At 49.3% G+C, this 21,245-nt stretch overlaps 1 protein-coding gene and 1 long non-coding RNA gene across 10 annotated transcripts in view; one reads left to right on the top strand and one right to left on the bottom strand.

Moving 5' to 3' along the window:
* Positions 1-21,245, bottom strand: part of SCUBE3 (signal peptide, CUB domain and EGF like domain containing 3) — a 98,426-nt gene that overhangs the window by 25,890 nt on the left and 51,291 nt on the right. For 7 of the 9 annotated variants that reach the window (XR_013634867.1, XM_073319490.2, XM_073319491.2 and 4 more), the window contains exons 7-8: positions 14,062-14,109; positions 3,348-3,464 (exon numbers count right to left, since the gene is read on the bottom strand). Coding sequence is in view for 8 of the 9 variants with exons in the window: in XM_073319490.2 (XP_073175591.1) it covers positions 3,348-3,464; positions 14,062-14,109 (165 nt within the window). In the remaining variant the exon portion in view is untranslated. The remainder of the gene's footprint in view (positions 1-3,347; positions 3,465-14,061; positions 14,110-21,245) is intronic. The other 2 variants (XM_078849733.1, XM_073319489.2) reach the window with 1 other exon arrangement.
* LOC140901159 (uncharacterized) lies at positions 1,446-20,935 on the top strand. Its single transcript, XR_012155787.2, has 3 exons — positions 1,446-1,683; positions 1,779-1,932; positions 19,954-20,935. It is a non-coding gene; the product is annotated as an uncharacterized LOC140901159 (long non-coding RNA).

Below are 21,245 nucleotides of genomic sequence, written 5' to 3'. Positions count from 1 at the left end.
CTCCCTCCCCATTTCCAAAGAGCTTCTATAACCTACAAAGCGGTCGGTTTTGGTTTTGTACTAGCCAGAAAATTTACTGCTAGGAAATGACCTGTAAAACAGAACGAGCCTGGGCTGACAAATCCCAGGTAAGAGCTCAGGGCAGACCTTGCCCAAAGCTTCATTTGAATCCCTCCCCCAGTTCTGTGTTGCCTTCAGCTCCAGGACAACAGCTGCGGCTCTCTGGGGTTGTGGCTTTTCTTTTATTATTGTGAGTGAATTAGCAGTAAAACAGCTCGCAATTGTAATAAAATCCCAGACACAGGGGATATGGCTCTGGGTTATTATGCTTTCCTGGAACGTCAGAATGGGAAAGGTGGTGTGCTCTGAACAATAATAATGAAGCCCAGAGAGGTCTGGAATCGGTCAGGCAGGTAGATGGCTTTCAGCAGGATGGTGCTTTCCTTTCAACTACGGCCAAGGACCCCAAGCTGCCAAAAGACAGAATGCAGGCGCCTTCCATTTCTGGAGCTTCACCTTCTCTCCTGGGGGCTGGCCGAGGCAAGGGTCTCCCGCTGAAGGGACAGCACGCAGCGCGGTTGTATCTGGAACCCCAAGCTTGTGTGTGTGTGTGAGACCAGATCTGTCTCTTTCACTCACGCCCACCCACATGCACATGTGTTGGTGTTACCCCCAATTCCTCCAAATGTTCCTTCTTTTCTTTAAAAAAATGGAGTGAATTTGCTGCTAATTTAAAACACGATGGATTGATGGCCATTTGGCCCGCATTTCTGTTTAAGTACAGCCCCAGCAAGCAGCAGACTTGTATTTGCTCCTACAGTTCATGTCACAGGTGCAAATTTCACAGACCCTCCTGCAACCAGATTGGCCATCGCCCAGACAGCCCATGTAATGCAGCCATCCCCCAGGTTACCTCTGCTGTACTAAGGGTGTGCATGGGTTATTACTCAGTAATACCACACGAATAGCATACATACTTCTAGATCTGCCATCCAGGAACCTCAAAACACTGCACAAAACAATACGTCCACTCTGACTTTGGGATAATGGGTCAATTTCCTTGACACCCACACATTAGGACTCAACCGTTACCACCAGCAAGAATATTAGTCATCATTGCAAAGAGTGAAGTTAGCCTCTCAACAACCTGACATAGGGCCATGTTATCCCGCTTTAAAGATGAGCCATCAAACAGGGAGACAGTGTGTGACTTGCCCAGGAAGTCTGTAGCAGAGCTAGGAGCAGAATCCAGATTCCCCAGCTCCCAGTCCTCTGGTTTCATCACAAGATCAACCTTCCCCACGATCCCCCCTGGGATGTTTCAACCCCATTTCACAGGATGGTGCTGAAGGTCAAGCAGTGAGTCACTGGGGTTGGCATGCAGGAGTCCTGGCACTGAGAGCCCTGCTCTAACTGCTAGCCCACCACAGTGTTTGTGCTGCATGACTGCCGCCAGACTGAACCTTCCCCCTGCCTCGGGGTTTCACAGGGAACGGGACTGACACAAGGCAGCTACAATCCCTGACTCAAAAGGAATCGGAACAACAGGGCTGCTGTTCCCAGGCAGAACTGGGGTGGGGGCTGGGAAGTGGGATTTTAACACCTCTGAACGACAAAAGTTGCTCCAGGGGACAGGGTGCAGTGCGCCTCGCCCGCAATCCCAGCTACGGTGCACCTTCCCAGGTAAGCTCGGGGAGCAGGGACCATTCAGGTGGGAAACGTAGCTCCCTCCCTTTGAAGGTGAACTGGTTTCCCAATGAGCGTTTCTTCTCCCACAGTCTGATGTACAGTCTGGATAGAGGCCTTTGTTCCGGCTGGGAGTCAGCCCTCGCCCTCAGGCCTAACCACATTGGTCTGTCGGAGGACGGGGGCGGAGAGAGGAGAGCGCCTCATGTTGCCAAGGGCCAGGTGCTTAGGTGCTGGATGATACAGGTAGGTGCTTTTGTCCACAAGGTGCCTAAGCAGGTTAGGTGCTTAACTCCCAGGAAAGTCGATGGGACTTCAGTGTCTAACGCACTTAGGCGCTTTTGTAAATCCCACTCAACGCCCATCTGCATCGGTAGGCACCTACATCCCTTTGTACATCTTGCCCAAACTCTTTGAGATACTCAAGCCCCAGCCCGTCAACCCACGCGCACACCACAGTGCCCATCACCATAGTATCTAGGCACAGATCTCTGGTGTAATACCCATCACCATAGGACCTCAGTATAGATCTACCTCAAACACAGGGTCTGGCACGCAGCACCCACATGTCACCATCCCCACGCACGAGGAAGACTTAGTACTGGAATCCACCTCCACCGCGAATTCCGCTCTTAAAAGCCAGTGCCCTGCCTGGCCCACCAAGCCTCCAGAGACACTGGCGAGATGGTGGTGGGGACAGCCCCAGCTCTCTTATAGCACAGCAATGCTCCTCCGCATGGGGTTTAATCTTAGAGCGAATGTTGTTATTGAACTCTTGCAGAGCAGACTGAGGTGGGGCTGATGGGCAAGAGAGAGGGACTGGGGGCAGAGAGGAAGACGGCTTCTTAATGCAAAAGGCAAGAACCGGAGCTCCCCAGGGAGACGTATGCAGCTCTCTCATCTGTTCCATGGCCACTGAAACATTTCTCTAGGCATGGATCCCATCCGGAGACCTTGAAGAATCCCCACCTGCTCTCAGAGCCCTGGCCAGTCAGAGAGACAGACCAGTGTAGGGGGACTGGGGTTTATTGGGGGGGGGTGTGATTCTAGGTGTGTGTGCGCGGGGGTGGCTGTGGCTCGGCAGGAGGGTCTGGGTATGAGGGGGTCTGGATGCACAGGGGTTTGGCGGATCGGGGTGCAGCTCCTGGTACAGGGATCCCTCCCCCTGCAGCTGAGGAACGATGGGTGCAGGAAGTGCAGTGGCGGTGTGTGTGGGTGCAGAGCTTCCTACAGCCGGGGGTGGATCTGACATGGCCCCTGATGCCATGCAGGGGAAGAGGAATTCCCCAGCCCAGCCGGAACTAGCAGCTGAGCCCGGTGCAGGGTAGGAGCCACCAGCTGGATCTTCCCCAGTCCTGCCCCACAGTGATTTACCTCTCTGCAGGCTACCCTGAGCACACAAAACATACTGCCAGGGAGGGTTAGATGACCGCTCTTGTGGCTTCCTTTTGTGTCCCTGTCAGAAAGTAATTTTTCTGTGGGGAAGCAAAGAAATCTGCAGGGAATATAAATTCTGCACATGCACAGTGGTGCAGAATTCTCCCAGGAGTAAAAGTTGCTCCCAGCGGAGAATAATCCTCTAATGGGAGAGCGGCTGGCTCCATGCTCCCACATGTAAGGTGGGCTCAAAGCTGCCAGGCCCTCGCTCACTGGTCCCTTACCTTTGCAAGTTTTCCTGTCTGGCTGCAGCATGAAGCCCATTGGGCAGCTGCAGTGTACACCTGTGGCTGCGTCATGGCACTTGCTGTCACAGCCCCCGTTGTTCACAGCGCAGGTCTCTGCATGGTGGGGGGAGAGAAAGAGAGAGAGGTTAGCAATAAATGCTTTTAAAGGATGCCCAGTCTAGGAGTGAGGTGCAAACACCCTGCTGAGGCGACTTCGTGCTGGGTGGGTTCGAGATCCCAAGCGGAAATATCTACACTGCTATCTTTAGCAAGCTAGTATGAGTCTCACTACCCGGGCTGGGCAGCTCGGTCCCCCAGCTGCAGTTAGACATACCCAAACAGGCCAGATTTCCAGGAAGAGCTGAATGCCCTCTGCAAATCCAGCCCCTTTTTTGGGCATCTTGAGTTGAGCTGGTGCCTACTCATCCCTTTTTGAAAGTCTTGTCACACAGCTCAGTGGTTGTCTGAACGTAATGGCAGAGCAACAAAACCCGGGTCAGGGCTTTCTACAAGCAAAGAGGACACCTACCTGTGCTTCTGGAAGAGAGAGCAAATCTTCTGACTGACTGGTAGAGCAATCACAGTCATTAATAGCGACTAGCGACACCTCTCTCTCTCTCTCTCTCTCTCACACACACACACACACACACACCCACCCCTTTTCTCCCTGTATTAGTTTTAACCTCCCTTTGGAGGGAAACATGGAGTTTGGCTTTTTCCATCTGGAAAGCACTGATTCTTTGCCTGAGAGTTTCCCAAGAAAGCTGGGGAAGGGTGGGAGAGACGTACACATCTGTTCGTGCACCAACATCACACATGTCGACCACACAGGGCCCGCTAAGTGACCTACTGCTGAGCAGCCGACAAAGGGACCAGGAGACCACAAAACTTTACAGTAGGTCCTACATAAACACTGAACAGCTGTTGCCACTGGTTGTCTTTAATGTCTCAGCAACAGAATTGAGGGTTTTCCTTTTTAATAGATGTTCAGGTTCTGGAGAACAATTGCTACTAGCTTAAATTAAAATACGATAGTAGAAGTTTTAAGGCAGGTCAGATGGGGGGCATAAATCTACTTGGCAGCATCCCTCTTGAGCACAGCCTCCCTAATGCTTTGCATTTCTAGCATGCCTTTCTTCAGAGGATTTCAAACCACTTGACAGCATTTGTTAGCCTTCCCCACATCCTGAGGGGCGCATTGGCATTATCATCCCAATTATAGTAACTAATCCCAGGGCTTCTGGTGTGTCGACAGCAGAGCAGGAAAAAGAACCCAGGAGTCCAGGTTCCCAGTCCCCGACTCTAGCCCCTAGATAACCCTCTCTCCTTCAAAGAATCTGCTCATTAATAACATCAGAGTATCTTGGTTGAAGCGCGGCAGACAGGAAAGGGGAACTGGTCTGTTCTATCAGGAGACGTTTTCTCGGTCTATTAAAACAACATGTCAGGCAGTAACACAGGTAAAAGCCAGAGCGGCTGCTCAGGAATGTTTGGAGATGGGACTTGAGATGAGATTGAGACGTAGCAGTTTGCTGGCAGGTTTCAGGGGAGCACATGTGAGCTAGTTAAATCCCTGTAGGAGGCCACCTGCCACTCCCAGGCACTGGGAAAGTGGAGTTTGTTTGTGACTGGAAGAGGTTTTGGCTTCCCAAAGGAGCAGGCTGTTCTGGTCCCCATCCAGCAAGGAACTTGCACATGTGCCTGTCTTTAAGCATGTGACGAGTTCCACGGGGCTCCTCACATGCTTAAAGCTAGGCACAGGGAGTGGTGAAATAAAAAGTTTTACGAACCTCAATGCTAGTAGAAATGGTTTTTCCCTTTAAAGAAAATTATAATTCAAGGGAAATAGAGTTCTGGGGATGATTTAACGATGCCAGGGCACTGTTTGCAACCCACACACACCAGTGCTGGGCTACAGGGGGAAAACAAGAAGTGAATCTAACTAGAAACATGGGGCCAGATTTACAAGTGCTCAGCAGAGAATACTTCTCAAAGATGCCTAAGCCCCATTTTCAGAAGTGACTTTGAAGTCAGATCCTAAGGTATTTAGATACTAACTCCCATTGAAATCAGTGGGATTTAGCTTCCTCAATTAGGTAGACATACTTGAAAATGTTACCCAGCATTCACCATCAGATTTTCAAAAGCCCTCAGGCTCCTACCGTGGCACTGCTGGACTGATTTTCAAAAGAGCTCATCCCCTGTGTGCCAGGCTCTTCTGAAATTTGGAATAGATTCTGCCATCCTTACTCATGCTCAGCAGCGCCTTGCTTCAGGAATAGTTCCCTGGCAGAGTAAACAGAGGTATGGACAGTGGGATTGGCCCCATGAAATGAAAATCTATTTGCACTGTCCAAGCTGAATGAAGCTTTGCAAAACAAAACCATGTACACACTGCAGCAATGGCAAAGGGCACCTTCGATTTTTTACAATGTTAATTACTTCCTGTCGTCAAACTCAGCCGTTGCTGTTACAACAGCAAGAGGCATTATTTTAAATGCAACATTTTCATCTTGCCCAATGTCCCTGTGAAACCAAATCTTTGGTTTTTGTACTAACCATTAGAACAATGCTTTGAAATTCATTAATGAAGACCAATAAAATTTCCCTTCCAGAGCATTAGCTGCTTGGATGACTGAGACATTTGGGGTCAAGGACCCTAATGTGCTAACCTGCCGAAGAAATTTGTTGGAAAAGAGCAAATTCCAGGTTCTCTCTCTTTGCGGGAACCACACAAAGTGTAATTGACTGAAAGGCCTAACCGCTGTTTGCTGTGCTGGGGATTTGGGATTATTATTCTGTGAATGTCCTGCTGCTGCTATTTTTATGCTGTCTCATCACAAGAGAACAAAGGGACCATTCTATGAAATTAGTGGCCAGTAGAGTTACAAAATGTAATGCTAAGAACATATTTCTTCACCTATCTATGTACCCAGATGCTTACATAGCGTGCAGCCAATCACCGGAACTACCCTCCGCAGGAAAGCAGATAGCCTAATACTATGGCTGGATAATTTTATAACCATTACTGACACCTGCAGCTATGCGAGAGCTGGAGGTGAGCAAATGGCATGTCTCATGTGATGATTGTCAAAGGGGTCAGAGCTGGGTTTGAGTCGGTTTTCTGAGCTGGGAGGTAGGGGTTATTGAGTTCTAGTCCCACAAAGGCCTTTTTGCTCAGCGAAGGAACAGTGCGACTGTAGAGGACTGAGACATCAGGGTGACCGTCCTTTAGAGGAACGGAGAGAACACATGGCATGACGACATTTGATAGAGGTGGAGGACGTATCTCTCTCTAGTGGCTGCCTCTGGGCTCTTGGTGCGCCTCCCACATCCAAGTGATTAGTCTACCTCCCTAAGACCTTTCTATGCAGAACCGAGAGCATCATGTAGCATTACAGTAGAAGCTAGAGGCCTCGACCAAGGTCAGGGACCCATTGTAGATGCACACAGTAAGACACCATCACACCCCCACAGAGTGTAGGCCATAAACAGACATGACAGACAAATGGGCTGGAAGGGAAACTGAGGTACAGATTAATCCAAAGTTCACCTAGCAAATCAGTGGTCTAACGGGGACTAGAACACATCTCTCCTGATTTCCAGCCTAGTACCCAATCTACTAGGGCATGCTGCCTCCAAACCAAGAGCATCTCTTATTATGAGGCAGCACAAACACTGGAAGCAAGGGGACCCGCACAGAATAATTCCAAGTCCCCACCCCTAGAGCGAGTGGCTAGACGGGACGCGTCAGACAATTACACGCCATGTGCTCCCTTAACGGAATCCATATCTGACCCTTGATGCTCTGTGTTTACACGGAGGAAGGCAAGAACCAAGTCAGCCAGACTCCGCTATTGGGATACTTGCAGTGGTGCATGCAAGACGACGGACCCCTCAGCTGCAGTAAGCTGGCATAGCGCCACCGATTTCAATGGAGTGACACCTATTTACACCAGATAAGACCCTGGGCCCATCACTGGAAGTTAGGAACCTAGACACCTTTGAGGATCTGGGCCTGGACCCTAGCGGAGGCAGGCAAAGCTGCTGTACACCGGGACTGGCACCGGTGCCACTTCCCCGGTGTCAAGCTCCACCAGTGCAAAGAACAGCTTTGCCGATCTGTGGTTTGCCACCAGTGCGGCTGGCTGCAATCAGGGCAAATCTCCTGGGTAGACAAAGGGCAACATTTTCAAAGGTGCTTAAGTGATTTAGGAACTTAAGTCCCACTGACTTCAAATAGCCTTTGAAATCGAGACTCCGGCTCCTAAAACACCCAAAACCTAATTATAGCTCTGGGTTCGCCCCTGCCTGTCTCAGGCCTCTGGAGACAGTAATTTGCTTGCAGTGTGGGGTGGAATCCATTGTTCTGTGGTGATATCAGCCCTGAGTGGCTGAGGGAATGTGGCTCTCCAGGCGTGGAGTATGTAAACATGACTCACCCAACCACACAGGGTTTTGGCAAGGGCTGGCTGAATCACCGGGGGGGGGGAGGAAAGACACAAGAGTGACCTCCCCACAGAAAGCCGCTGTCTCACTTCCTGACCATGACACAGCAGCTGGAGCAGGCTGCAATCAGCACAGCTCACGGACAAACAAAAAGAGCCTTATGCGTTAAAACAACAACTCAGATACCAGCCCCGACATTACCCTTCCTCTCTGTTCCATGGGATCCAGGCAGCCAACAACTGCTCTTCTCCCTCCTTTATTATTCCTGGCTGCATCCCTACTCCCCACTGCACTGACCTTTGGGACTATCGGGGCAAGGAAACTACGACATTTTCCTGCATTCCCTGGGCCAGCATGTTCATTTAACATGCTTTCCCCAAAGGATCCCGAGTCTTTTTTTAAGAAGGGTGTTCTTTCACTGATAAACAACAGCAAACATCTAGATTATAAAACTGCATAGATTTGAACGCTAGAAGGGACCACGATGATCAGCATATATGGATCATTTAACCACTACTGCAACACGGCCACCTCTGGGGTGGAACATGGCATCTGTTTAACAGTGCAAAGCAACACTGCACAATAGTTTAGGATGGGAAGTGAAGAAGACCGTTGTATTCAAATGAAACTGAGGCAGTGTGGATGTTTAGGGAGGACAGTGGGGTTAACATCCATACTCTTCAAGTGCCATGAGACCTTTAATAACTGCAAGTGCTTTTATGCCTCATCTGAAATCAGTTTCCAAACTTGCTTTCAGGGCAACTTGATAAACTTGCTTTCAGGGCACATGTCTGTTTCAGAAGGGAAGGTTTCAAGAAACTCATACCCCAGCAGAAGTTACTTTTCGACCTCTGAGTGGTCTATGTTGAGATTTCAGTTCGAAATCAAAGACTCTTTGAAAGAAAACCAGACTACCAATATTAAAGAGGCCTCGTCAAGTCAAATTTGTCTTCAAAGTTAAGATTTGTAAAAATAAGCTTTGACAAGAACAAAGACCAAGAGAAAATTCTCCAGCACGTTGTGATTTCCATTGCAAGGCAAAGCATAAGATGTTGTTTTTAAACAAAACAAAAAAAACCATAAACTCTCCTCTGCTGTGTTTGCAACCAATACGTTGCAGCCTTGTGCTAATGTTTGCTCACAATCCTCTTTTCATACTGGGGTAATTCCACTGACTCCTGAGTTACACCTGTGTAAGGAAAAACAGAATCTGTGCTGGTGCATGTGAAATTGACCAGCAGTTATGAACACAAACTAATTACTCAGTTTTTATCATCTGAGCTGAAGAAAATGCTTAAAGTAAGCCACAAGAGGGGCGCAGAGTACATGAGATTTTCAAAATGCTGTCACTTTTAAACATCTGCAGTGTTTTCTGTAAAAGAGGTTAGGAATTTTACTTGTTGGGTATTATTATTTTTTAGTAGGTGGGGCTTGATTTTCTTTACTTTGCATCTTACAGTCATTTACCCCCATGCAAAGTGAGCGCAAGGTGGGGTAAAGTGTTGCTATTCTGATCTGGTAGCATTTCACACCCACTCTGCAAAGATGTAAATAACAACACAAGGTTCACAGCAGTGGAAAATCAGGCCCATTATATCTTTAACCTCAGATGGTCCCTTTAAAGTCCTTGGTTTATAGCCTTTTAACACAGTATCACACTTTCTGTGCATCTTGTGTCTGCCTGTGTTTTTACTGAAAACTCTGAATAAATTTGGTTCATATGGAACTGAAAGGTTAATTCCCTGCAGCACACGCTGAGGGCTAGGGGGGAAAAAAGGGACCGATTCTGAGACTTACATTGAGGTGCTTCCATTGACTTCAATGGAACTATAATTCATTTGCACCAGGGAGAGTGAGAACAGAATCAGGCCACCATCTTAGAAGTCACATTGCCGTCCTTGATTTCTCATCTGCCTTACATAAATGGAGGTCGAGGATTTTTGTGTTTATGCCCTCGTCAGCAGGGACTGTTTTAATTAATGCCTATTGAGCCCATCACAATGTATCTGGGCACTGTACAAAAGTGAAACCAACCACAATTAAAATACCGCTGAGCTGGGCCCAGCAGCTAAGAGAGAAGTAGCTGTGCTCTGCCAAAGGAAAGCATCCAAGGAGGAACAAAACAATTCTCGAAAAACCTTAAAAGGAAGAACGGGCAAGAAAGGAGGTTAGGTCTGGCCACGTCTATGCAGATGATTCCAGTCAGAAGAGACTAGATGCACCAGTGCAAACCCTCCGTGCAGCTAGGCGAAGATGCTATTTGCACTGATGGAGGTTTGCCCTGCTTGAAATTGGAATAAGCCACACTTTGTACAAGTGCATCCTACAGAGACGTAGCGTAGCCTAGTAGAGAGTGCACTGGACTAGACTTCAGGGGACCTGGTTCTATTTCCAGTTCCTCTGCTGTGCAACCTTGGACAAGTCTTTTACCCTCCTTGTGCCTCAGTTTCCCTATCAGTAAAATGGGAATAAGAATACTGACCTCCTTTCTAAAGCGCTATGAGATTTGTGGATGAAAAGAGCTAAATAAGAGCCATGTGTTGTTATTATTATGGCTGCTTGCCCTGTCCATACTATGAGTCTGTACCAGTGTAGAAAAGCCCTTGGCCAGTCAAGATGAACTGACTGTTTACCTGGCTTGAAACCAGACGCTGAAGGATTTAATCCTGCGACTTTCATCCAATCAGCTGTCAGCTAATCTGAACCAATTGCTATCGCTGTACTGCTGAGATACAGTAACTGCAGAGAGCGATTAATCAGCATGTCTAAAGCGATAACCCCCTTACTGAAAACTTCTAAATGCCGGATCTGCCCTGGCTCCCAAGCCAGGAGGTGCTGTGGACGCAGCAGGTTCCACAGCAAGAGAAAGTCCTTTGCCTCACAGCACAAGGATCTTTCTGGGTGATCTAAGGGTAGTGCTGAGCTGATGGGCTTTACGGACAGGCCTATTTAAGCCTGCCTGGGAGGAAAGGCAGATCACTGGGATGCAGGGGAATGTGTGATGCAATGCAGGGTGGTCAAAAAACTGGGGTAATGCTCTGCAGAGCCTCCCCTCAAAAGCAGCATTTGCAGTTCTAATCACATCCCTCCGAGGACAAATCTTCATCACGGCAGTTTGCGTAACTGCAACTGTTATGCCAAAATTACAACCCACAAAATTAACAACAAATCTTCATGAGAAAACCATCAAGACCCTGGCACATGCTTTTAAAGGCCAGCAGGCAGTGTTCTCTAGTGCTCAGAACAAGGGAAGGATGTGATTTTCAGAGGTGCTGAGCACCCGCAACTCCCATTGAAGTCACTGGGTTCTACTGGTGCTGAGCACCTCAGAAAATAAGGCCTGGGGATTCCTGGGTTCTAGCCTTGGGCAAGTCAGTTCATCTATAATGTGCCTCGGTTTCTCTACCTGTAAAGTGGGGCTACTATATACCTTTGTAATGTGCTTTGAGATCTTCAGACGAAAGGCGCTAAGTGCAAAGTATCCTATGCAAAAATTCTGAAGGGCCAATTAAAGCTGCCAAACCCAATGAGAAGTCGCCATAACGTTGTGTTTCCCCTTGTGCCTATGTCTGGGGAGCTGTTTCCTTAGCTTCAAGGGCTTGTCTAACAGACACAGACACATTTTCAAACAGCCACCTCTACTGTATCCACAGTATTTGCACACCTGCCTAGGTTTGCACGCTTCAAACCTGTGCTTTGGTGCACAAGCGGACAGGGAGACTGCATGTGTGAAAACACGGTGTGTACGAGCACCAGTTTGCACAAGCAAAACAATGGTTGTGTGCGGGAAATTCAGGGGGCTGGCTGGAAAAAAATCGGAGCTTTGGCTTTATTTCACAGAGCCTGTGGTGGGTCAGCGGAGGCTAGTGCAATGATGGTTAATGCACTGAATCCTGGTGACTGTTAGTCACATTTGTGATGCTTGTGTCATAGCAAACACTTAGTGTGGGCAAACTGTTAGGGGAACTTTTATCCGCTCGATCCTGGGCCAAGCAGCTCTTTTGTGATTGGAAAGAAACTCATTTTACAGACACTGGGAGGTTTGGACATTGACAACTCAACAATTCACTGCAATAAATGCGTCTTCCCGGTTGTAAGGGGAGAGAGAGAGAAAGCATGGGAAGGGGATGATGGGAAGAGGATATCCTGCAGTGCCCGGTCTCAGTGGCCCAGGAAGCAGAGACTGGGGGAAGAAGAGTGTTCCACAGGGAATGCACATAGCTCGAATGTTCCCCAGAGTCCAAACCAGAAGCAAAGGCCAATCAACATAGAGAAGAGCATTATCATTTACCAAGTGGAGAGTGAAATATAGGACAGAACAGGTGCCCCGGGCTTCCATTTAACATCTGGACAGGGATCAAAGCTGCGCCAAGTTAGAGGAACTCCCTGTTTGTAAGAGGAGAGGGCACTGGCCATCACTGATGCACTATCCCCTTTCAGCAAACAAAGGGGGAAAAGACATCTGGCTCTGTCCTCCAGACAGCTAGACCCTTTGGAATCTATCACCAACGACAATGCAGAAGGGACCCTCACCCACTGCAGAAGCTACCCAGTATGCTGTCTCTGGGAGAGACCCCAGGGGCTTTGTGTTTCCTTCCTTCCTGCAAAGTCCTATTTGTAAATTGGTTGCCCCAAACGGACACCAGCCACTCCCCAAATTCCCACTGCGGAGGGGAAAGCAGTTTCGGAGAAAGCTCTTTCCAGACAGACTCTCAGCACCACTCTCCCTGACTAACATCCAAGCTCACAGGTGGTCCAGCAAAACAGCATCGTGGGCAAAAGTAATAGAGACTCTGGAAAACCAATTGTTCCCTCTGCTCTAGTTCTAATCGCCTAGAACTAGATTAGAAGGATCAGCGGTAGCTAGCTACCGCTGACCCTTCAGCTTAAGTTACATCATTGCCTAGAAAGCTGGAGACTTGGATTTTAGTCCTGGCACTGACCTTCCATATGTGGCAAGCTCCTTTCTTCTCTGGGCTGGGACCCTCATAATGGGGGTACCTGGCATCTCAGTTAACTACAAGATCACTCTATTGCCCTTCCACTCTTACATCAGAGCCACGCTGGAGTCCACCACTTGCCCACTGGCTGGGGCAGGCCTACAGTGGGGATTAGAACTAGAACGGAGGGAATCACTGGGTTTCCAGATTGGTAGTCAAAAAATAAAATATCAGAAAAAATAAATCAGAAAAGAAACGTTCACTTTGGGTGGAAAATGACATTTTCCAGTTGTACTCACCAAAACAAAACACCAGTATGAAAAATAAATTGTTTGGGGTCAAACAAAATGTCTCTTTTGACCCCAAACAAATTTTTTTGTTTCCTTTGTGTTTATTACCTTTTTAATTTAAAAACCAAAACCTAGCTCGATTTCTCAACGCAACATCATTTCAAAACGAAAAGTCAGAAAGTTTAATTTTGAAAGTCTCAAATGCCATTTTGACTTTTTCTCACTTTTTGTTTTTCATTTTCTTTTTATTCAACCAAAACTATTTGCCGAATTCGACCTGAATTGGCAAATAGTTTAAAGTTGCCCTGAAACTTCATTTTTGGGCAAACAAACTACTAGAGTGAAAAATTTTGCCCACATCTATTTTGAACAGGGGGCCTCAAAAATGTGAAAATGCTACCTGCAGCCACTTCAGTCTTTGACACAGTGGTACAGTCTTTGGGGACCACACTTCCCACAATGCAATGCTCCATTTTGACCAGGGCAGCTAGGCACGCTGCATGCTGGGACTGGTAACTGCACCTCTGCACTAAGAGACAAGAGAAACCATGATCTTCTCCATTACATGGAAATTGAAGAGAGGACCTTATGTTGCTGAGATGGGCAAAGTTTGAGTGCCCCTCCTACAGACACTAATCCTCAGTTTGAAAGCCAGTTACATCTTCTGACAGCAGGACTGGCCATAAGCACAAGCAAAGCTGGCAGCTAATCAGAGCCCCACACAAGCTCTGCTCCTCGTCGGATGGCCCTGTCTCTCTCTCTCTTTCTCCAATAGCAGAGACAACTCCCGGCTGGATCCCAGGCTGGCCTTGCTGCAGCGGGTTTAGAAGTAGCAATGGCGGGGGAGGTTAGTAAGCATCGGAGGTGGAAAGCACATCATGAATGACCCCTCAGCCACATGCGCTAGGGCGGGAAGTGTGGCATGCAAGTTAGGTGGACGGCTCAGGCCCCATGCCCGGTTATTATCCCAAGACAAGATGCATCTACGGTTAGAACTCCTCGAAGAGATAGAGAGAGAACAAAAATATTTACCATTAGAAAACGTCTGGGGGGTAACGTGTTGCTGGAGGTGCCTCTCCCCTGTTTAACATTATAAAAAAGTGATTTAGAAACAGTGTCCAGCAAGAAGCCTGCCTTTTTAAAATTTCAATTATTTCTCATTCTCTGCCTCTCAGATTTGCAAAGATTTCCTCCCTTTCCCCCACCCCAATGAGCCTGGCACAGAGGCCTGAGCTTGCATCATCAATCCACTCCGTCACCCGGTCCATCACAACACATAGCAGACTGCTGAGGCAGTCCCCTCCCATGTCCTCTGACGCAAAGAGGCAGGATTCTCATGCTACAGGCTGGAGGCGAGGGGATGAAAGACCGAGGGGTGCAAAGAGAAGTAGCGTTAGTTGGTTAGTATTTAACGTGTCTCCTCGTTTGGTGTCTAGCTCTTCGCTATCTGGGCAGCAGAGTGTCGCCCACACAACAGGATCAAATCTGGGGGGATGTGTAAGAGGTTGCGAGCTACAGCAGGCGTGTGTGATGGGTGCAAGGGAGTCTGACTGAGTGTAAGGGCAATGAAGAGGATCTGAGTCCATATGGTCTTGTCTGTATGAGAAAAGGTGCACTGGTCTGATTTAAAAATCCATGTAGTTAAACTAGTGCAGACCTCCTAATGGAGAGGCACTTAAATCAGTTTAGCTTAATCCAGTAATATACCAAACTAAACCAATTTAAGCAAGGGTTAAATGGGCTTAAAGTGGGTCTTTGTTAGGTCGGTCGCACTTGTTTAACTAGATCAGTTTTCAATCCATTTAACTGCAGCTTTCCTGCTAAGGCAAGGGCTAAGGCAGTCGGTGTTATGGACACCCCAAGGGCCCGATTCTGCCCTCACTCACCCCGATGTAAATGAGGTGTGACACTCACTCACCCTGATGTAAATGAGGTGTGACACTGGTGTAAAAGTGGTGAGAGAGAAGAATCAGGCCCCGTGGGTGCAAAAGAAGAGTGTGACAGGAAACGCAAGCAGGAGGGAGGTGTAAGGAGGAGTAAGCCCAAGTAACTCTGAGCACACTTTAACATATACCTTCTTCTGCTCCTTCACCAGTAAGAAATTTAGACCCCCAGTGCCCACCTACTGATGCGTAACTGCCCATCACCTGGGAATCTGGCCTTGTGTCACCAGCTTCAAGTCAGTAGCAGGGCCTGGAGCTGTATTCTGTCATAATCTGCATAGCAAATATCCCCCCGGGACAATCCCATGGAAAGCACCCTTGGAATGAACCCAACCAGCCTGACAGGGGCTGGAGCAGATCCTGGGAGACAAAGGGAAGGGGGACACAGCCCCACTGAGCCAGGCTGCAGGGGGCTCAGGGAGGGGCAGACATGTCACAGAAGGCGAAGATAAGTATGAGGAAGAGAGGTCCTAGAGGAGAGGTTTCAGGAGCAGGCAGTACGCTGCTGCCTGGGGCAGGGAGAGGGGACGTGAGACGGGCAGCTCCAGGGAGGTTGAGGCTTGGTACAGGGGGTTCCAGGGAGGCCAGGGCCCAATGCAGAGGGCTCTGGGGTAAGCGCATGACACACACGTGCTGGTGGGGTTGCTTGGGGAAGGCCGAGGCCTGGCAAGCCGGGGGTGGGTGGGCACCACAATGGACCAGGTCTAGGCAGCACCGGCAGTGAGGTCTGGAGCAGTCTGCACCCGGGGGAGCCTGGGGGCTGAGGAATAAAGCACCAACTGCTGCTCTTATTAAAATTGATGGCAGAGGTCCCAGGGCCTTCGCCTTCACTAGGGTCAGGATTGAGCCTGAGTCAGGCTTTGGCTTTGCTTCCCCCATGGGTACCATATGACTGTGTGGATCCCTGCCTAGTAAGACGGATCCACCGTAGCAGGCCAGAAGGAGCTGGGGGAGTCATTTCTCCACACGCTGGGCCTCCTGAGGGCCGCCCGAGCCAATTCCTCACCCCTCCACAGAGGAAAAGCCAAGCAGATGGGCCTGACCCAAGGACCAGGAACCAGGCAGTACAGGGAAGGCGAGCGTTTGGGCAGTGCTTCCCCCATATGTGCACAGCCCATGTGGAACTGATTATCCCCCAGGGATGGCGAGGCGACAAGAGACAATCAGAGTGTCTGAGCAAAGGGCTTAATGAGAAACAAACTCCAGAGGTAGGCCAGACTGACTGGAGGGGCCAGGACGGAGCCGAAGAGAGGAGGAAGGTGAGAAGGAAAAGAGAGAGGAGTGCAATCTACTCCCAGACGCATCAGGTCCTCGGCTCTCTGCAGCGCTCAGTACCGGGCAAATCCTAACGGGCACCTGGGACCTTACTCTGCCACCAGGATTTGCCTCAAATGTCCATGGCTGGACAAACCAGGGGTTGGGAAGGATAGATGCCCCCAGGACACCTGCGCAGGGGATTTAATTCCCTTGCTCTGCAGCAACGAAGAGGGAGTGTCTCCTGCACGGTCAGTCTCTTGTGACTGTGGGGGCGTCCACCAGGGAGCAGAAGACATCTTGTAGATGCACCAGGAACGGCTGCCCCAGCCCCCCATGCTCCTTCCCACATTAGAACACCGTGTAACATCTTACAGCTGCTCAAGCCAATTGCACTGATGCAAACGTCATATATCTACCTTGGGCACAGGTCTGCACTCCTCATGTTGGGGTAAAGGGGGGAACAGACTGGAGCACTGGAGAAAAGACAGGCCCTCTAAGGGAGGCAGACCTGCCTGTAATATGCTCGCCCCATTCTGGCCAACAGAATGAGCGGGATACGAGGCAGGATGGGGGAGTCCAGCTGCAGGGGATCAGGCGTCTGGGGAGCGGGCATATTGCGATCAGGGGCAGCGCTGGGCCGTCTGGGGAGCGGGCCATATTGCGATCAGGGGCAGCGCTGGGGCGTCTGGGGAGCGGGCATATTGCGATCAGGGGCAGCGCTGGGCGTCTGGGGAACGGGCCATATTGCGATCAGGGGCAGCGCTGGGCCGTCTGGGGAGCGGGCATATTGCGATCAGGGGCAGCGCTGGGCGTCTGGGGAGCGGGCCATATTGCGATCAGGGGCAGCGCTGTCTGGGGAACGGGCCATATTGCGATCAGGGGCAGCGCTGGGCCGTCTGGGGAGCGGGCCATATTGCGATCAGGGGCAGCGCTGGGCCGTCTGGGGAGCGGGCCATATTGCGATCAGGAGCAGCGCTGGGCTGTCTGGGGAGCGGGCCATATTGCGATGAGGGGCAGCGCTGGGCCGTCTGGGGAGCGTGCTATAAAGCAGTGTTGCCATTTCTGGGGAGCACAAGCCACGCCTCGGGGGAGCACTTTTGCAGGGTGACTGACACCTCCACCAGTGACAGTGCATCTCCCAGACATGTTTTCTCCATATGGAACCACAAAGCCTCAAGTCCAGAGCTGAGCACACAACTGCAGGCCTGCTGCTTTCCTCTGGCGTCTCTAACGGCGGAGGGAAAGAGCCCCTCCCATCATGCAAGGCTGACCTGACCCGCTGCAGAGCACTTTAATCAACAGGGCGGGGCGGGTTTGGGGGCTGTTGAAAAGGCTGCTTTAGAGAATAAACAAATACATAAGGTCATCGGCCTCCCCTCCCCCGATCCTGGAGCCAGGGTGGGAGTCATGAGGGCTGGCCCCTGCTCCGCTAGGACGCATGTTATTCATTATCTGCATTTTTAAAAGCAGCAATAAAAAGCAGAAAAATGAAAAACACCGGCCGCGGCCTAATGAAACTGTCATTCAAATGAAGCCACCCCGCTTCCTGCTGGCTGGTGTGAGCTGAAGGAGACCTGCATGAGGAGCCTGCTCCCAGCGGCCCTTCAAACGCACCGCATTCAATTTCAAAGCACTCGGCTGGGGGAGCAGGTTTGCACTGCCCTCCCTGGAAACTTTATTCCCCTTGAAATGATGAAGTATTTCAGAGGAAATGGAGAAGGAAGGGGGAGTGCTGGGGGAGCAAGGGAAGCTGTTTGCTGAGACCCGGCCGTAAAACAAAAAAGAGCAGTTATAAATATCCAAGCAGGTACCTAAGCTTCTGCCTGAGTATAAATCTGTCGGCCGGGCATCCCTGCGGGGAAGGCGGGATTGGCTGCCTGTTAGTCACAGACGGCAGCACAATCCCGCACTGTTCACAGTTTAGGGGACTCAGATGCACTCCGATGCTACCAACCGTGCTGGGCTGGATCCTGTCCTCACTCGCACTGATCAGCACAGCCAGGTGTAGCCAAGGGCAGAGCATGGCTCATCAGACAAAGGGACGGGCAATGCTGGAAGCTGGCCCCATTTGAAAGGGATGCTGTGTCCGTAACTCACATGGCTGCGGGAGGAAGGAGCGGCAGGGTGGATGCAGTGAACAGACCCCCTGGGATGAGTCCAGAGTGGGGCATCAGCTGCTAGTCAGGATTTGGGTGGCCTGTGTTACTACTAAAATGCTTCGTGGCTGTATTTACTTGCATGCATGGAGGTGAGTTAGTGGGAAGATAAACTACATGTCCTGAATCGCACAGGAAAATGTTTTCTAAGGGGCTGGGAAAATATGAAAGGGGATTCTTTGGCCAAGATTTTCGGAAGTGACTTGATTTGGGGGTTCAACTTGATAAGATACCTTAAAATGTCTGAGTACAGAGACCCTCTAAAAATCAGGCCCCACAAGCTGTGTGTCCTAAATCCCTAGACACTTCTGAAAATCTTGACCCGCATCCTTTATCAGAACATTATCCTGAAGCCTTGTACAGGCCTCAGATAAGGATTTCAAAACACTAGCTAGACATTAAAGCATTAGGCTCTGGTGCCCTGGGAGGTAGGTATTACCCCTATTTTACTGGTGGGGAAACAGAAGCACCTACCTTTCCTAAGGTTACCGAGTGAGTCAGTGGCAGAGCTAGGAGTGGACCCCAGGTGTCCAGCGCACCCAGTTCTCAACTCTAACCACTAGACTTCCCAGCCACAGAAGGAATGGTTAGGCCAGAGGATGGAAGGAGCCCTGCCTGACTTGTGCACAGAGAATGCAAGGGAATATTTGGAAAAACCAAACATATTTACAGAGATATGGAAGCACCTAAGGATGCAAATAGGGGCCGAGTGGGAATGACAAAGCTCTCAGCAGGTTAGGCGACTAAGTGCAATTGAAGTCAATGGCAGTTACGCACCTAATTCTGCTAGGCAATCTACATCTTTAAGCACCTAAATAAAAAACCTTGAAAAATCTGGCCCCTCATCTTTTCCCCTGTTAAGACCATAGAAAAAAATTGGTGTCTGTAGAAGAAAGATTCTCTCAAGGGAATCTGCAACCCACTTTACCATACCACTGGCGCGCGCGCGCGTGTGTGTGTGAGTGTGAGAGAGAGAGAGAGAGAGAGAGAGAGAGAGAGAGAGAGAGAAACTGAGGCGTTGCCATGAGGGTGGAGAAATGCAAATATGGTACTGAACTTCAAAGAAAGGCGAGGAGGGCAGTCCTGGCCATGACTGCCTTGTTAGTTTCATTTTATTCCTAGTTCAATCAATAAGGGAGGGTGGGGGGAAATCACTAAACTCCTGGAAGATCATGAAAACTTGAGCAATAAGCAGCAATTGTTTATAAAGACTAGATCTGGCCACTCAACTGTACTTTTTTTTGGTTAGAGTAACACAGCTGTAATTAGAAAGTGGAAGGCAGGAGGATCGAAAAGAGGCTGAAGGGCCGCGGAACAAGGGTAATCAAGAGCATCAAAGCAAGGGGAGGTACCCCAGAGACAAGCGTTATTCATTATTATTTATCATTTGTATTGTGGTGGAGCCTAGGAGCCCTAGTCCTGGGCCAGGAGCCCATAATGCTAGGCACTGTACAAACACACAATGAAAAGACAGTCCCGGTCTCAGAGAGCTTAGCTCCGGTCTAGTTGAATCTCTTCGTTAATGACGCAGAACCAAGGATTAAGCTGCCCATTCATTACATTTACAGATAATTCTATATCGGAGGAGCTGAAAACACCAAGGAGGACAGAGAAATACCAAGGGAGTCAGAGTGACTGGAAACGTGATCAGAAAACACCACGAACACAATGAGATTCAACTCAGAGGAGATGCAAGCGCTTATATACCCACTAACTTCCCAAACAGATATACAATGGGAAGGAGAGGCTGGAGAAGCAGCAGGGCAGGGAGATGTCTAGGGGTGATGGTGGACAATAATTTAGACAGGCGTTTGCAGTGCAGTATTGCCACAAAAAGACACCTGAAGCAGCTTGGGGCTGCATAGGTAGAGGCATCACATCCTGGAGCAGGGAGGCACTAGTTCCTCCCCATGGGGTCGATCCTGTTCCCACTGAAGTTAATGGGAGCTTGCTTTGCCATTGATTTCAAGAGGTGTTAGAACAGGATCTATACGGCTCTCGTGCAAGAGCACCCGGGGGTAAATACCTTGGTACCAGAAAGATACTGACAAACTGCAGGGTGTGCACAGGAGAGTAGCACGGATGTTCAGGGGGGTAAGAGGGAGAGATGAATAGAAATAAATACACAGATTATGCATCTGAAGAAGTGGGTTTTTTACCCACAAAAGCTTATGCCCAAATAAATCTGTTAGTCTTTAAAGTACCATCGGACTCCTCATTGTTTTTGTGGATACAGACTGACACAGCTACTCCCTGATACTACATAGAGATTTGCTCACTAAACTCTAAGGGGGAACAGGACACACATATCTGTAAACACCAAGGAAGGAGTGAGATTATTTAGGGAGGCAAAAGAGGGTAGAATTAGGCGTAATGTGATGAAATTAAGGAAGGGAAAACTTGGGGTCTGAATATCAGGAAAGTTTTCCTGGCAGTAAGATCTCTGAGGGTGGGGAATTATCTCCCAGGAGGCAGGAGTGGGAGCCCTGTTCCCTGGGAGGTGTAAAGTTAGACTGGACAGATCGCGTGTGTGAAACATGGAACAGTCCCATAGGCCAAGGAGAGGGATGAGATGGGCTTTCCCGGTGCGAGCTTGTAGAATGAAGCTGCCTCATGGAAATGTGTGCAGGGCATTTTCTGTGCCTGCACAGCAGGGGCTTGAAGAGCTAAATCTCTCAGTTGCTTTTAATTCCTTTTTTATTTTGCAGTAAGAGCTAACATGTTTACAGCAATTTGTGGACTTAATCACTTCCCAAATGTAACATTTTTTTAAATCAAATCAGCTGTTAAGCTGCTCAAGCATCTGAAACTAGTAAAACTTCTATCTCCGTTTGATGTTTTACAATTTGAAAACACACAG

This window comes from Lepidochelys kempii, chromosome 21 (genome assembly GCF_965140285.1).
Source record: "Lepidochelys kempii isolate rLepKem1 chromosome 21, rLepKem1.hap1, whole genome shotgun sequence".
Classification (NCBI taxonomy): Eukaryota; Metazoa; Chordata; order Testudines; family Cheloniidae; genus Lepidochelys; species Lepidochelys kempii.
Note: the sequence above shows the minus strand (reverse complement) of the source record. Positions and strands in the feature narration are given on the sequence as shown.